At 36.1% G+C, this 15337-nt stretch overlaps 2 protein-coding genes across 2 annotated transcripts; both read left to right on the forward strand.

Moving 5' to 3' along the window:
- Positions 1-1455, forward strand: LOC138316678 (uncharacterized). The gene has a single exon (XM_069258345.1). It carries the CDS (start codon positions 1-3, stop codon positions 1453-1455), a length of 1455 nt encoding a protein of 484 aa, XP_069114446.1.
- A 7540-nt stretch (positions 1456-8995) lies between these two features.
- On the forward strand, positions 8996-14838 carry LOC138317004 (probable 4-coumarate--CoA ligase 1). Its single transcript, XM_069258638.1, has 11 exons — positions 8996-9299; positions 9662-9869; positions 10642-10748; positions 11322-11518; positions 11810-11987; positions 12485-12656; positions 12878-12978; positions 13211-13355; positions 13488-13570; positions 14027-14186; positions 14648-14838. The coding sequence occupies exons 1-11, from the start codon at positions 9108-9110 to the stop codon at positions 14791-14793; spliced, it is 1689 nt and encodes a 562-aa protein (XP_069114739.1). The 5' UTR covers positions 8996-9107; the 3' UTR covers positions 14794-14838.
- Positions 14839-15337: the final 499 nt, after the last annotated feature.

A 15337-nucleotide genomic window follows, 5' to 3' on the forward strand; every position in this document is an offset into this window, starting at 1 on the left:
ATGACAGAATTAAACATAAGAGTGAGTAACTACAAACCAGATGTAATCGGAATTACTGAAGTGAAAGCAAAAACTAGATTACAAAGTTACAAGGAATCAGAATACAGCCTAGATGGAAATGAAAATTATTCACTGTTCAGCAAGAACATTGAAACCCCTGCGGGTAGGGGGTTACTGATGTTAATAAATTCCAAGTTCATAGCAAAAGAAGTAATAATGGAAACACAGTTTCGTGAAAATCTGTTTGTAGAAATTAAAACTGGGAAAACTACAAAACTGCTAATAGGATTGATATACAGATCGGAATCGGGAACCATGGACAACAACAAAAAATTACAAGATTTGATTGAAGAAGCCGATCAGAAAAAACACAACAAACTTTTGATAATGGGAGACTTTAATTATCCAAATATAAACTGGGAAACATGGAATACAAAGAGCGAGAATACAGATTCTCAAGAATACAAGTTCATTCAAAAACTCCAAGACAACTTTCTTTTCCAACATGTCCAAGAACCAACAAGATGGCGAGGTCAAGACAATCCGAATGTCCTAGATCTTATCATAAGCAAAGACGAGCATTCACTATCAGATATTGAATATCAAAGCGCTTTAGGTAAAAGTGATCACTGTGTACTACTGTTTAAGGTCATTTGTAAAGTAAAGATAGCTCTACAAAGCAAGAAGAAAAAGAGTTATAAAAATGCCAATTATGAAAGGATAAACGAGGAGATAAGTGATACCAACTGGGACGAAATAATTATGAACTCTAACAACATCAACGAGAATTGGAACACTTTCAAAAAGGTGGTCAAAGAAATAGAAGAAAGCCATGTCCCTACAAAAATCATTAAAATAGGTCGGAACAACAAGCATAGTTTCCCAGCAGATACAACAACACTTGAAGCCATAAAAAAGAAGCATTCGTTATCAAGGAAGGCTGCAACTACAAAGGATATGAACGTGAGAAAGGAATACAATAGGGTCAGAAATAAAGTAAGGAAATTAACACGCAGATTGAGGAAAGAATATGAGCACAATATAGCGATAAAGGCAAAGTCGGATCCAAAAGCAATTTGGAATTATATAAAATCTAAATCTACGTCGAAATCAGAGATTGGAGAACTATATGCAAAACCAGCGGACAAAACTTCAACTAAAGTTACATCAAATAAGGGAAAAGCTGAAGTGTTATGTCGGTTTTTTAGCAGTGTATTCATACAGGAATCGGACACGACCCCTCATCTGTACATAAGAGAAGTCGCCGAAGAGATGTCACAAATGAATATAGAACAAGAAGCTGTATCAAAGATCCTAAAAAATCTCAAACCGGATAAATCCCCCCGGACTAGACGAACTCCACCCGATGTTCCTGAAAAACACCTCTGGTACAATATCATATCCAATAACGAAGTTATTCAACCAATCAATTTCAACAGGAACTCTCCCGGATGATTGGAAAAGGGCTCGAGTGTGTGCCATTTTCAAAAAAGGAGATAAGTGTGAACCGGGAAACTATAGGCCTGTAAGTCTCACGTCAGTTGTTTGTAAAACACTAGAAACTCTAATAAGGGATCATATAGTAACATTTATGAGGAAAAACAAGTACTTCTCCAACAAACAATACGGTTTCTTATCAGGTAGATCAACAACATTACAACTTTTAGAAGTTTTGGATAAATGGACAACTGCTTTAGATAAAGGTGACGTAGTCGATTGTATATACATGGATTATCAGAAAGCTTTTGATACAGTTCCGCACAACCGTTTACTGAATAAATTAAACTCATATAATTTCAACCAGCAGATGAAAACTTGGATTTCATCTTTTTTGAAAGGAAGACATCAAATGGTAACAGTGAATGGCAAAAATTCCGAATGGTCAAGTGTAACATCAGGAATTCCACAAGGATCGGTTCTTGGACCCTTATTATTTGTGATATTTGTTAATGATCTTCCAGATATAGTGCAGTCAGACGTATACTTATTTGCGGATGATACTAAAAATATTCAAGGCTATCCGTGGCAAAGATGATGCTTTAGATCTGCAAAGTGATTTAGATACAATGTCGAAATGGAGTGAAACGTGGCTTCTAAAAATGCACCCAGATAAATGCAAACACATGAGGATACACAAACAGAGAACAAGAAACCAACGTGAGGAAATTATACAATACCAGCTCAATGGAAAAAAACACTGCAACATATAGACCAAGAAAAAGATATAGGAGTAGTTGTAGATTCCACGTTAAGCTTCGACCCCATATATCAGAGAAAGTAAAAAAAGCCAATTCCATGTTTGGACTTTTGAGAAGAACTTTTCAGTTTTTAGACATCAAATCATTTATTCCGCTATATAAATGCTTAGTTCGGTCTCATTTGGACTATGCTTGCCCCGTATGGGCGCCTTACCTACAGAAGCATATAGAAATGATAGAAAGTGTCCAAAGAAGAGCGACAAAATGTCTACCAGGAATGTCACATCTAGCATACAGTCAAAGGCTGGAGAAACTGAAATTACCAACATTGGCATATAGAAGAATACGAGGAGACATGATAGAACTCTTCAAAATTTTAGATGGAATATATGACTCCGAATGTTGTAACATTTTATCTTTATGGAAAGATGCAACGGACCGCGAGAGCAGCAGGGGGCATAGGAGGAAGCTATTCCATACAAGATCAAACTATGAGATTAGGAGAAACTTTTTTTCACTAAGAGCTACTAAGATATGGAACGATCTACCAGAGAATGTAGTGATGGCGCCAAATATAAACTCCTTCAAAAATGCGTTAGACAAACATTGGAAAGAACAAGAACTCTTATACAACTACAAAGCCTTTATACATCATTAATTTATTATTATTACCGGATAAAAATGTATTAACTGTAAACTCTATATTTTGTCTGAGTCTGGTATAGAGGACTTTACATATAAGTCCTGAACCAGAAATAAACTTATCTTATCTTATCTTATCTTATCTTAATGTTTATGTGTACAGATATAAGAGTTGTACCTTTGAGCGCCCGGATGTACCTTTGTGTGACGTCATCGCCATCTTTTCTGAAATCTCCTATACTTGGCCAATTTTGTTCATCAAGCACTCAATGGAAAGATAAATTATTTCTCTTTAATGTAAGATATCCGTCAATGTTGTATAGAACCAATTTATTAAAATAATCACGGTTTTAAAAAAAATAGGTCCGGGTTTTTTCGACCGCCGAGTTCATACCCTTGATACTATAATATATATATGTATACTATTGGTTAAAAATGTTCGTGCCGGGTCCCTGTGGTGTGGTATATGAAACTGTCAATGCATGCAACAGGATATAACTAACAGCAAGATCAGAAGTTTCCGAGACAGGGCTCAGTAACAAGGGACGATTTATTTGTTTAATTAAATTAACATCCATTTAACAGCTGCCACTATTGCATGATCGTAAAAGGCGACTCAATATATGATCTTAATTTTTCCTAACTTTCGTTGACATCGCCTCACTTTTGGCCTTCAGTTAAGCCGATACACACCGAGGTCTATAAAAGTGGTAGTTTCTGCTACTGCTTAGCGTTCAGCATACTTTGAGTAGGACGACTGGTTCGCCCGTTGTCAGTATAATGTGACCGGATAGGGTGTAATGCTTGGTGTCTTTGACAGCATGCGTCATTGATATCACTATAAAAAGGCAATTATGGTAACTATGAAAATTATGCCTTTCATGTATTCTATTCATTTTGTATTTGAGAAAAAAACCACCATATATGCCAGAAATGCGAGAAAGCCTAATGTATGTCACAAATGGCAAGTTATGTCACAACATGAAAAAAACAAATTTGTGAATGTACGTATTGCAACAAGACATTTAAATTCGCGTTAATAAGAGAAGACATGAAAACACTGTGCACATGGAACTCCGCATATACAAATGCGACAATCATGATACATCTTTTGCGTCAAATTACTCTCCGACCGGTCACGAAAGAAAAAACAACCACGACTTATTGAAATGTCAAGGTTGTGATGGACAATTTGTGTTTAAATACTCGCTTAAGGAACGTGAACGGCGCGGTGGAAATAACTTAGATAGAAAGATAGATTTTCAAGGGGAAATAGACCGACTTTGATAGACTGATTTTTTCCTTGTTTCCCCCTTGCTCCAAGAGCATTCTTCGTTGCTAACGTCATTCAACTGGCATATAGCTTCTGTAGTCTTCATAGTTTCAAAAGGTGTTGTTATTACGTTTCACCTGGTTTACCTGGCGATGGCATGTGCCGTCAATATGATTTTTATAAAGGACTATACTTTTCCTTTTTTATCCCCCGCGAAACGCGTTTGCGGGGGATATTGAATTAGGCTCCGTCCGTCCGTCCGTCCGATATTCTTTTCCGGGCTATAACTAAAAAGCCGTTCGACACAGCTCCATGAAACTTTTTGAATATATCAGACAAATGACCTAGTTGTGCTTTTTGCTATTCCATGTTAAGTTTTTTTTCTTGCCATGGAAACTTAGTCAAAATACCAAATTATTTTTTCTTTTTGTTTCCGGGCTATAACTACAAAATCGTTCAGTGCAGCTCCATGAAACTTTCGATATATAAATCGGATTACTGTTTCTTTGTATTACCTATTTTTTCAGTTTTTAAATTATTCTTGAATAATTGTTACTTTGACCTTGATGTATTTGGGCTTTTATACCAACTGCGGGGCGCGGGGGATAATGCCACGCTTTGCGGCTCCTTGTTTCTTTTGCCGCGAAACAGGCTCATTTCAATCTTTTTTAAAGAAACTAATTTACCAACTTGTTTGACTTATATTTAAAGAGGCATAACTGAAGACTATTCTATAGTATTTATTATCCCCCGCCCAACGAAGTTGGCGGGGGATATACAAATGTCCGTCCGTCCGTCCGTACGAATGGTTTCCGGAGCATAACTATAAAACCAGTAGAGATATTCCACGAAACTTCATAGACACATTGGTCTTATGGTCTAGTAGTGCCTTTTGCTATTTTTAGGTTTTCATTTTTTGCATTTTTTCCGTAACCATGGAAACATTGCTGAAAATATCATATTTTTGTACCAGGTTCGTTTCTGGAGCATAACTCTAAAACCAGAAGAGATATTTCCACGAAACTTCATAGACACATTGGTCTTATGGTCTAGTAGTGCCTTTTGCTATTTTAAGGTTTTCACATTTTGTACTTTTTTCTGTAACCATGGCAACATTGCTGAAAATGGCAGATTTTTGTGTAAGAATCGTTTCCGGAGCGCAACTCTAAAACCAGCAGAGATATTTCCATGAAACTTCATAGACACATTGTTCTTATGGTCTAGTAGTGCCTTTTGTTATTTTTAGGTTTTCATTTTTTGCACTTTTTCCGTAACCATGGAAACATTGCTGAAAATATCATATTTTTGTACCAGGTTCGTTTCCGCAGCATAACTGGAAAACCGGTTTAGATATATGCACTGAACTCCATAGGCACATTAGTCTTATGGTCTAGTAGTGCCTTTTGCTATTTTAAGGTTTTCACTTTTTGTACTTTTTTCTGTAACCATGGAAACATTGCTAAAAATGGCAGATTTTTGTGTAAGAATCATTTCCGGAGCACAACTCTAAAACCAGCAGAGATATTTCCATGAAACTTCATAGACACATTGTTCTTATGGTCCAGTAATGCTTTTTGCTATTTTTAGGTTTTCGCTTTTTGTGCTTTTTTCTGTAACCATAGAAACATTGCTGAAAATATCATATTTTTGTAGCAGGTTCATTTCCGGAGCATAACTCTAAAACCAGCAGAGATATTTCCACGAAACTTCATAGACACATTCTTTTTATGGTCTAGTAGTACCTTTTGCTATTTTAAGGTTTTCATTTTTTTCACTTTTTCTGTTACCATGGAAACATTGCTGAAAATATCATGGTAAATGGTAAATGTTATTTTGCAAAACTCCACCCATCTTTGTGTATATAGTCTAATATAAATGTCAAGGCTGTATACCTGATTCAACAATTGCAGCCCGGCTCTACTTGAATTATCCTCCATCTTTCTTTAGCTCAACTTCCTTTTTCCTGGGTTTTTTTCATACACATAAGTCTCCACAATCAAACTTACTTCAGCTTTGATATCTCCATTGGCGGGGGATCTGAATGACTATGTCCTTGTATATATTTCTATAATCCAGTTTCTTTTGTTTATCAATTATTATTTGGCAAGGAAACTGTTTAACAAGAAAGTGATATTATACCTCAATCAGTTTCTGTGTTTTATACACCCACTCATAACACCCGTTATCAGCACATAACCTTTGTCTCTCACTCATAATAATGAAATACCAAATTATCCTAATCTATGGTTTTGAATATCTAAGCATGCATAATACATAAATGTGTAACTAAAATTTTTCCATAGTTATGAAGACAAGTGGGGAGTTTTCTCAGCACATTAGTCAAAAATAGCGCTGTTAAAATACGGCATTTGAGCACGAGTAAACGCAACTTCGCTAGATAATGGTATTTAGCCGATTCTCTTCCTATTACCCTTGGCATTTCTCGCTTCAGAACAGGTGTTTTGCTTTCAAATTCTGATTAGATGCGGCTAGGTTCAGGCGACCAATGAAAACGCGGCTTTGATATGTCAACAAAACTGAACTGAAGCATTAGTATATAATGACCTACATTTGAATATTAGGGATCAGGCATGTCATGCCTGTCAACAGCAACTCCTAGCGAAGTTATAATACTGACTATTTAATCAATAAGATGTTTTAGACCAGCTATTTAAATGAACGTCTTGGAGACGTTGTTCTCCAAACAGATAGGAAAGTACGTGCGCGGTTTTGTTTCACAAAGTAAACAATACGAAGATATACTGCGATCTCGTAACAAAATTGGACACTGCAGAACTTAAGCATGAAACACAAAACTAGTGTCCGAACATACTAATAAACAAATGACTCACACACATGTTAATCTTAGGTATTTTCAATCTGACGCAAACAACATGCGTGTTTCATAGGGCGCTGCCATTTTTTTTCAACCATACAACAATGATACGAGCTTTTTAATTGGTTGCTTATTACGTAAATGGAAGGGGCGCAACTGCGGTGTTCCAGCACGTGGCGCACTGCGGAAACACCCGTTCTGAAATGAAATATGCTAAGGGTAGTTGAGAACCCGTTGATAACGAAAGATAAGCGGCCATCAATTCATACCGGAAATAGCCAACAACTTTTTTCTTGTCATAACACCAGGCTATGAGTTGGTAGATTGGTGGCCGTGAGAAATATAGAACAAATCATTTATGGTCTCCTGTGACAGACCTAGTTTTTCACACACCAGGATCAACTCATCGAATGGTCTCGGGTTTCTACGTTTTCCAGGCTTTCAATGTTTAGATTTGAGTAATTGTTTATACGTTAGGAAGAAGAGAAAATATAAGATCATAAATTTACTCGCCATTTACGATCAAAGTTAGAATGCCTAAATGATTTAAAGATATTAAAGATGCTCCACCGCTGACAAATGGTATTTTTTCACTATCAAAAACAGGAGTAGACGATTCAGTATTTTTCTTCAGATACAAAAGCTACTTACATTACTCCATTACCACCATTAAAAAGTTTGAACTTCTAATTTTACTGTAAGAAAAATATTTAATTGTATCCAGAAAAAAAATCCGTGGGACTATATCCTATATGGAATGAATTACTGATTGCACATGCACCAAAGGCAAAATAAATTATTCTATATTGTTTTTGTGTTTATTAGACATATATATACACGATTAAACACCAATAAATATTAAAATGATGAATATCGTTTATACTCTGTGGGCGGTAGATAATATGTAAGTAAAATGTTAAGTATCCTGATGCATTAGCATTTCCTGTCAGTTGACAAACCGGATTTACCCACGTGTAGGTTGTGGCATCAACAACTCGCATTAATGGATTATCTTGATTTTCCCTCTTCTGATTACAAACAAAATTAATCACTGCATATTTTACAAAGTAATATCGCCATAAGGTTATCAACTCTATTATTTGGCAACATCTTGTATTTTTACAATGAAAAATATTACAAAAACTTTAAATATGAACTTTACCTCAATAGATAACGGGATAATCTCATATAGACGTTCACCTAGGAAACACCAAATCTGATTACCTTTAGTATAATACCATGGGAAGACTACTACTTAGTCAGAAGGACCAAGGTGAGTTTATGCGAAATCGTGGTGTGCGGCGTACGTCGTCCGTCCGTCAACAATCGACTTCTTCTCCATAACCGGTGGTCGGAATTTAACAAAATTTGACTGGTAGCATCCCATAAGGGGTACTGACTGATAATTGTACAAATGGTCGGGTTGACCCCATGGAGGCCTGAGGGACGGTGCCAAAATTGGTCAATTTGGCTATTGTCATATAAACGACTACTTCTCTGAAACTAAGCATGGAATAGTACTAATAAGTCAATAGTAGGGTGGGGAGACAACATTGTACAAATGGTGGGACTGACTGGAACACCCTTTTTATGTGGTTGGGATTAAAAATTAAACAAATCATGGAGTCAATTTTGCTATTTCTTGATTTTTTGTGATAATTTGTTTAAAAAGGTGAGTGATACAGGCCCCTGGGCCTCTTGTTTTATCTCACAAAGACCGCGTGTCTTGCGTATCCGTATCAATGTCTACAAATTAACAATAAACGATGACTGCAAAATATATGCATGTTAGCTTTATTAGGAACACATACAAACCTGTAAACACTTTAGTCGCTTAGATCTCTGAGCGTCAAACTTTTACTGAAAAGCTTTATTGAATATTAATTAGTGGCTTTTGATGAGCCGTTAAAATCAGTTACGGCCTTACTAGATAAAGTAAGTCTTCTTTGAAATTCTCCGAGGAATAGCGACGTCTTCATGGACACATTATGTAATGATAAGCTATTGTCTTGTCCATTCTGTGGCGACACTTATTATATTGCCTTATCTCAAGATTACATTTGGCCGGAACAACCAGACTGACCAATGTGACCATTATCTTTCAGTGAACCACATTTAACATGGACGACACGTGTAACTTTTTATTTATAGATATCAAATGACAACAAGGATAATTGATATGGCGTCTAGTGCGTGCAAATTATTAAATAATTCACGTTTTCTGGGTATATTTATTTTAAGGAATAATCGCTTATTTCATACATCGCCCTACACGGTCGATATACCAGATTGCTCTATAACGGAGTACCTAGTAAATGGATTTAGCAAGTATGGGGAATTGACTGCCCTCGTAAGTACTTTTGAAATGACAAGTATCAAATGTTTTCTTCTTTTTGAAATAGACTTCGCTCATATATGACAGGATTTGAAATATATATTATATGCACATTTGTTGTAATTATGCTGGTTTCTACTTTTCATATGTATATGGTTATGTTTTTGCTCAATTTCAAGATACCTCGACACTTAATTATAGTACAAGCCTTTTGATAAGTAGCTAGCTACTAAACGTGAATATATGATTTATTTGCTATATTTATTATCAGTGATTAATCAGAAGAATCGTACTCTTAGCATGCAATTGAAACCTTTTATGTCACATTCTTGAAATCATCTAATTAATTAGAATAAACCTTTTTATTGCCGGCACAGATAGATGGGAAGCACGGAAGTAAAACCACTTTCCATGACCTTCAAGGTCAGATCACTAGGACCACTGCTGGATTTCAGAAGATCGGCCTGACAAAGTCTGATGTCGTATGTCTGTTCGGCACTAACACGGTAGAATTTGTCCATACGTTATGTGGGGTAACATCAGCGGGAGGAATATTAACCATCGCCAATTCCCAACTCACCTCTGGTAAGTCTGCAGGACACAATTTCTACATTATCAACTTCTTGTTTAAAAGTTTGTTTTTTTAAATAATTATCATCAGAAAAAGGTCCATTGAAAAACCATTTATTTATGTTAATTTGTCTAGTTTTTATTTGATAAAACGGAATGAAAATCTATTAGAGATTACATCTATTCATACACTTTTGTTATTGAACATTTTCATTCCTTATTCTAAACATTCTGCCCTGCAGGTAAGGCGTTAGAATTGTACCTGCTGCCCCTATTGCATGATCGAAAAAGGCGACTAAATTTAGTATCTTGTCTTTTCTCTTCCTAGCTGACTTTATCTTTCCTAATGCCTCCCTTGGCACCGCCTCACTTTTGGCCTTGAGTTGAGCGTTCGCACCTGTGAGGAAGGCTCTGGGTTCTGTCCCCAGCCTGAGACACACCAAAGTCTATAAAAGTGTTAGTTTCTGCTCCTGCTTAGCGCTCAGCAAACAGGGAATGGGACGACTGGTTCGCCCGGTGTCAGTATAATGTGACCGGGCGGGGTGTGTTGCTTGGTGTCTTCGGCGGCAAGCTTCAGTGAAATAACACTATAAAAGGGGCAAGAGTTCCACTATACAAGAAGACACAACACGAACATACCGCAGTCCCCCAAAACACGCATCTCGCATTTCACACACCCTACACACTGCATACATGGGAGGCCGTCCTAACATGACCATGGCTGTTAATAGGACGTTAAAATAATCAAACAAACAAAATAATTAATTGTAAAAGTTACCCATTGCAGTTGAATTGTCCCATCAACTCCTGGAGACCAACACAGGTTATATCGTGGCCACTCCTGAATGTGCACCTCGAGCCAAAGAAACCTTAGCATTCTGTCCAAACATCCGGGTTAGTGCTATCAAACTTTTACCACTAAATATGGCTGTGTAATTCTACATTATTTACAAAAAATGTATGTTTTCCGTGTTAGTAATGAAAAAGCAGGAAAGTCAGGTTGTTGCCGACAAAGTTGATATTTTCACATACCACATTATTGTTTATGATTTTATCGCGCTGATGGGCTAGACAAAGACGTCTGTAAAGTGGTAATGTACATAATTCTTTTATTGCTATCTTTATTTTAATAGTAGTAAAGACGAAAAAGGTTGAAACAAGAATTTCGGATTTGTATTGATGTCTATGAGCGTTACGATGTTCATATTATGTAACTTGAAGACGATACGTTGTACTCTCTTGTCAACGGATCAATGTCCTATCACGTAATTTTGTGTGAAAGAACAATTTTTTGTTTGTGCCATTATGGCCATTTCTGAAGGAAATATTTCGTTTTTGAGAAAAGGTGTGCACCATTAATTTTTCAAACTAAAATTCTAGCTCTGTGTTGTACCACAACTATTACCTTTTTCGTTATTCGTTATTTGAAACAGATCGTAACTTTTTACTACAATTGGTCATTTTCAGGAAATAATTGTACTGGGCGAGGCTGAGGGATGTCGCCCTTTCTCTTCCCTACAATCAGTCGGTGAACAGATTAGTAGTGTGTCTGTCGACCCTAGAGAAGATATAGCGTTGATGCCTTACTCCAGTGGAACCACGGGGCTGCCAAAGGGAGTACAACTGACTCATCACAATCTGGTGTCGCAATTGTCGCAGCTCAGGTTTCTTATATATTCTCTTCAAATAATTACCTCTCAGTTCATTAAGTAACGTTAAATTGAGCTTATTTACTTTATTGTCGTGAAAATAAAGAGGTTTACGGTATATATTTATAAATATTATATCATAAAAAGATGTCATGGTTTTGTATGAATTACAGAATAATAAGTGAAAAGCTTTTGATTTTATGGTTATTGTTTATTTTAATGTATCTTGATATCCAAGATAAAATGTGATTGAGACAAAGTGTCAAGAATTTAAAGAAAATCGATATAAATCGACTTTGTTTTCAGACACAAAACCATACTTCCCTTCCATGCCGGAAGTGATGTATCTATAAATCCGTTACCAATGGTGCACATAGCTGGAATGATGATAGGATTACTGAACCCACTTTCTCAAGGCGCATGCGTGGTCACCTTACCAAGGTTCGAACCCGAGTCCTATCTATCAGCTATAGAAACTTACCGGGTATGTTTATCCTATATCGGATGTCAAACTCAGCCTTAGTTCTACATTTCTTCTGAACGTGTTTCTTGTCATTGCCTCGCATTAGACTTTTAATGCTTACTTTTTGTATCGCCTGCAATGCAAGGGCGACACTTAATTATCACTATGTCGGCGTCGTCGGCGTCCGGAAAAAAGTTTCCGTGCGATAATTTTAGTATTTATTGTCCGATTTCAACCAAATTTGCTATATTGCATTATTTCAACGTGATCTCGATAATGGTCAAAATCCGTCAATATTGAGTTACGGGACTTAAAATCGTCAAAACAGATAAATCCATAGTTTCCGCTCGATAAGTTAAAAATGTATTGTCCAATTTCAACCAAATTTGGTATATTGATTTATATTAATGATAATGTTTGATGTATACCATGTTTGTAATAATGCGTTGAGATACCAAAACCAAATTATTCTGAACCTGAACATGTATTATAAAGCTTTTATTATGAATGTGTTTTAGGGGACATTTTCTCTGATAGCGCCTCCTTTGGTGAATTTCTTTGCAAAGCACCCCTTGGTGGACAAGTATGATTTATCAAGCCTACATACCCCATACTCCGGGGCGGCCACCCTGTCACGTACATTAACGGAACAAATGGCAGAGAGGTTGAATATTACCAGTATCCGACAAGGTGAATATTAAATAACAAGTCAAAATAAAAAACACCGACGTAACAAAACATATATGACAGCTGATTAAGATATCCCTTTGTATTTGTAATTTCTCCACTATGAATATTACGAGAAATACAAAATGACGCTTTATATATATATAAAATAAAAGATATAGAACAAGGAGATTTTATCAACAGGCAATGGCACGTTGCATATATCTATTAATGTCGTGTTAAAGGTTATGGCATGTCTGAAACTACGGGAGCTACACATACTGACCCCAAAGATGGCTGGAAATATGGATCTATCGGAAAGCCAGTTCCCAACACACAGAGTAAGGTACGGGAGTGTTGTCAGATTGACTGTCACATAAGGTCTTGAGCCCGGCGTCAATGTATTGGGCACCAATACGTTATAACATTATGATATCGTATGTTGAACCCAGCTTTAGAATGCGCTTCACCTTCCTATATTCAAGATCTAATTTTGCGTAGGGCAATTCAAGGATCAAGTTTTGTCCGCTAATGAATGTTTGATCCAAATTCTTGTGGATAATCTTTCGTTTCCACAGATCATAAGTCTTGAGACAGATGAATCCCTGGGACCGGAACAGATGGGGGAGATTATGTGTAAGGGGCCACAGGTTATGAAGGGCTACCTGAACAACATAGCTGCAACCTCTGAAACCATTACAGAAGACGGGTGGATTAAGACGGGTAGAGTGTAATCCATCTTTAATCTGACATATTTTGCTTTGAATCTTAATTTTATTTCACTATTGGTTTCGTTAGCACATCATGAAGTTGCTATCGACCTGATATATCAATATTAGCTTGTTTTTATTTAAGGTGATATCGGGTACTATGACAACGACGGTCACTATTTCGTTGTTGACAGACTGAAAGACATCATCAAATACAAGGGCTATCAGGTAAGATCGTAAACAGCAGTCGTCTCCCATTACATACTTACTATATCAATTTGATTTGTTTGTATGAGTTAGTTCCCTAAACGTGTTTTATGGTATAAAAATATTGACAAAAACCGATTTGGCGGAGAACACTATTATCCTTTCGTCTAGTATTAGCGGCAATACGCTACATTGTGAAAACGGAAAACTATTCATTTTGCATGGTTCTAGGGGAATAAGATTTAGCAGTCGAACGCATTAGACAAAATGTCATTTAAGCATATTGGACATATCAACACACAGTTTGAAAAGAAAATATAAACGACGAAAAGAAAGCTGGAGAATGAAAATCATGTATCTCATTTTAATTGAATGTGAGTACTGTTTTCGTTTAACTCATTAACTAAGAAAGTGATGTTTTAGAAAACGTGTGTCGATTTGTATCCATATCTGTATATGTGCATAATATTTTACCAGATCTCTCCTACATACATTGAATCCATTCTGACGTCACATCCGGCTGTTATGGAGGCAGCCATTGTTGGTATACCATGTGATGAGATGGGCGAGATACCCCGAGCGTACGTGGTAAAAAAGTCGCAAGTGACTGCCGAGGAGTTAGTCAAGCATGTCAATGGTAGGATTTGTCAAAATAATATTAAAGTTCTCATTTAAGAACACACGTCATGATGTATAAATAAAACATGTTCAGTAAAGCCGGTTATTTTCACGATTTCATGGGACATTGCTATGATGATCGCGAAATTTTGATATATACATAAATTTATACTAACTTATAGCCATATCACGAAAATTTAAAACCACTAAAATTTGATTTCCTCGTTTTTAAATAAGTCCAAATACTGTTACTCGAAATGTTAAATATACATTTCCTTACAACAACTCAAGTCGCATTTTCATCTGCTTTCGTGGAATTCCTTTATATTTTTTGATAATTTGACAAACTAATATCCGTTTCATATTTGGTGATCGAATATCTAATATAACATATCCTCGTAACAATGCCGATCATCGATGATCTGTATCATACCACAAATACAGTGCGTCTGAAAATACATACATTTTTATTCATTGCAGATCAAGTATCGCCTTTTAAACGGCTTCGTGGTGGACTTGAATTCGTAGAGGAAATTCCAAAGTTACCGAGTGGTAAAATTCTACGCCGGAAAATAAAAGAAGAAATATTAAACTTGGAAAACGACACTCTCAAAATAAAGTTGTAAAATGAATAAAACAAGTATTTAAAATAAAAAAAAATATACTTTAAATACTTGCTTATTTTTTTATTTACATTTAGGCGGTTTGGGATATATATCTATAACCGTAATTGCATTTTTTGTTGAAATTAATATTAACGGTTCATTGTCAGTAGATTATTCTACTCAAAACTATATATAACATTCATGTCAACCATTAATGCAAACAAGAGTTAATCAAATTCAATTTTGTCGAAGTTAACACCGGTTTGTTTTAACCTTAAGAAATAGCAAGGTTACTGGGATGGTCTTTGTACACGGATTGTGACCTACTATCCTTACTTGATCATAAACATCATCTTGTTTGTTGATGTGTTTCTGGTAGATTCTTACTTCCCCTTAACAGATAGGCAAAGAAGAGCGTACGTGATAAAACCATGTGCAACTTAATAAATATATTACTTAATTCCTATTTTAACTACATGTACCATATCTGCCGCCACATTCAAATTTTGAATAAAGAGTACCTTTTACCTGATCCAAATGTCTGACAGGAAACTATGCCCAAGGT

Source organism: Argopecten irradians, chromosome 2, assembly GCF_041381155.1.
Source record: "Argopecten irradians isolate NY chromosome 2, Ai_NY, whole genome shotgun sequence".
NCBI lineage: Eukaryota > Metazoa > Mollusca > Bivalvia > Pectinida > Pectinidae > Argopecten > Argopecten irradians.

What these genes read in the sequence shown, in the direction of transcription:
- LOC138316678 (XM_069258345.1), top strand. Translation starts at nt 1, where the DNA reads ATGACAGAATTAAACATAAGAGTGAGTAACTACAAACCAGATGTAATC.
- LOC138317004 (XM_069258638.1), top strand. Translation starts at nt 9,108, where the DNA reads ATGACAACAAGGATAATTGATATGGCGTCTAGTGCGTGCAAATTATTA. An exon ending in TATTACCAGTATCCGACAAG is followed by an intron (nt 12,657 to 12,877) that starts GTGAATATTAAA and finishes GTCGTGTTAAAG; the next exon opens with GTTATGGCATGTCTGAAACT. An exon ending in TTCCCAACACACAGAGTAAG is followed by an intron (nt 12,979 to 13,210) that starts GTACGGGAGTGT and finishes TCGTTTCCACAG; the next exon opens with ATCATAAGTCTTGAGACAGA.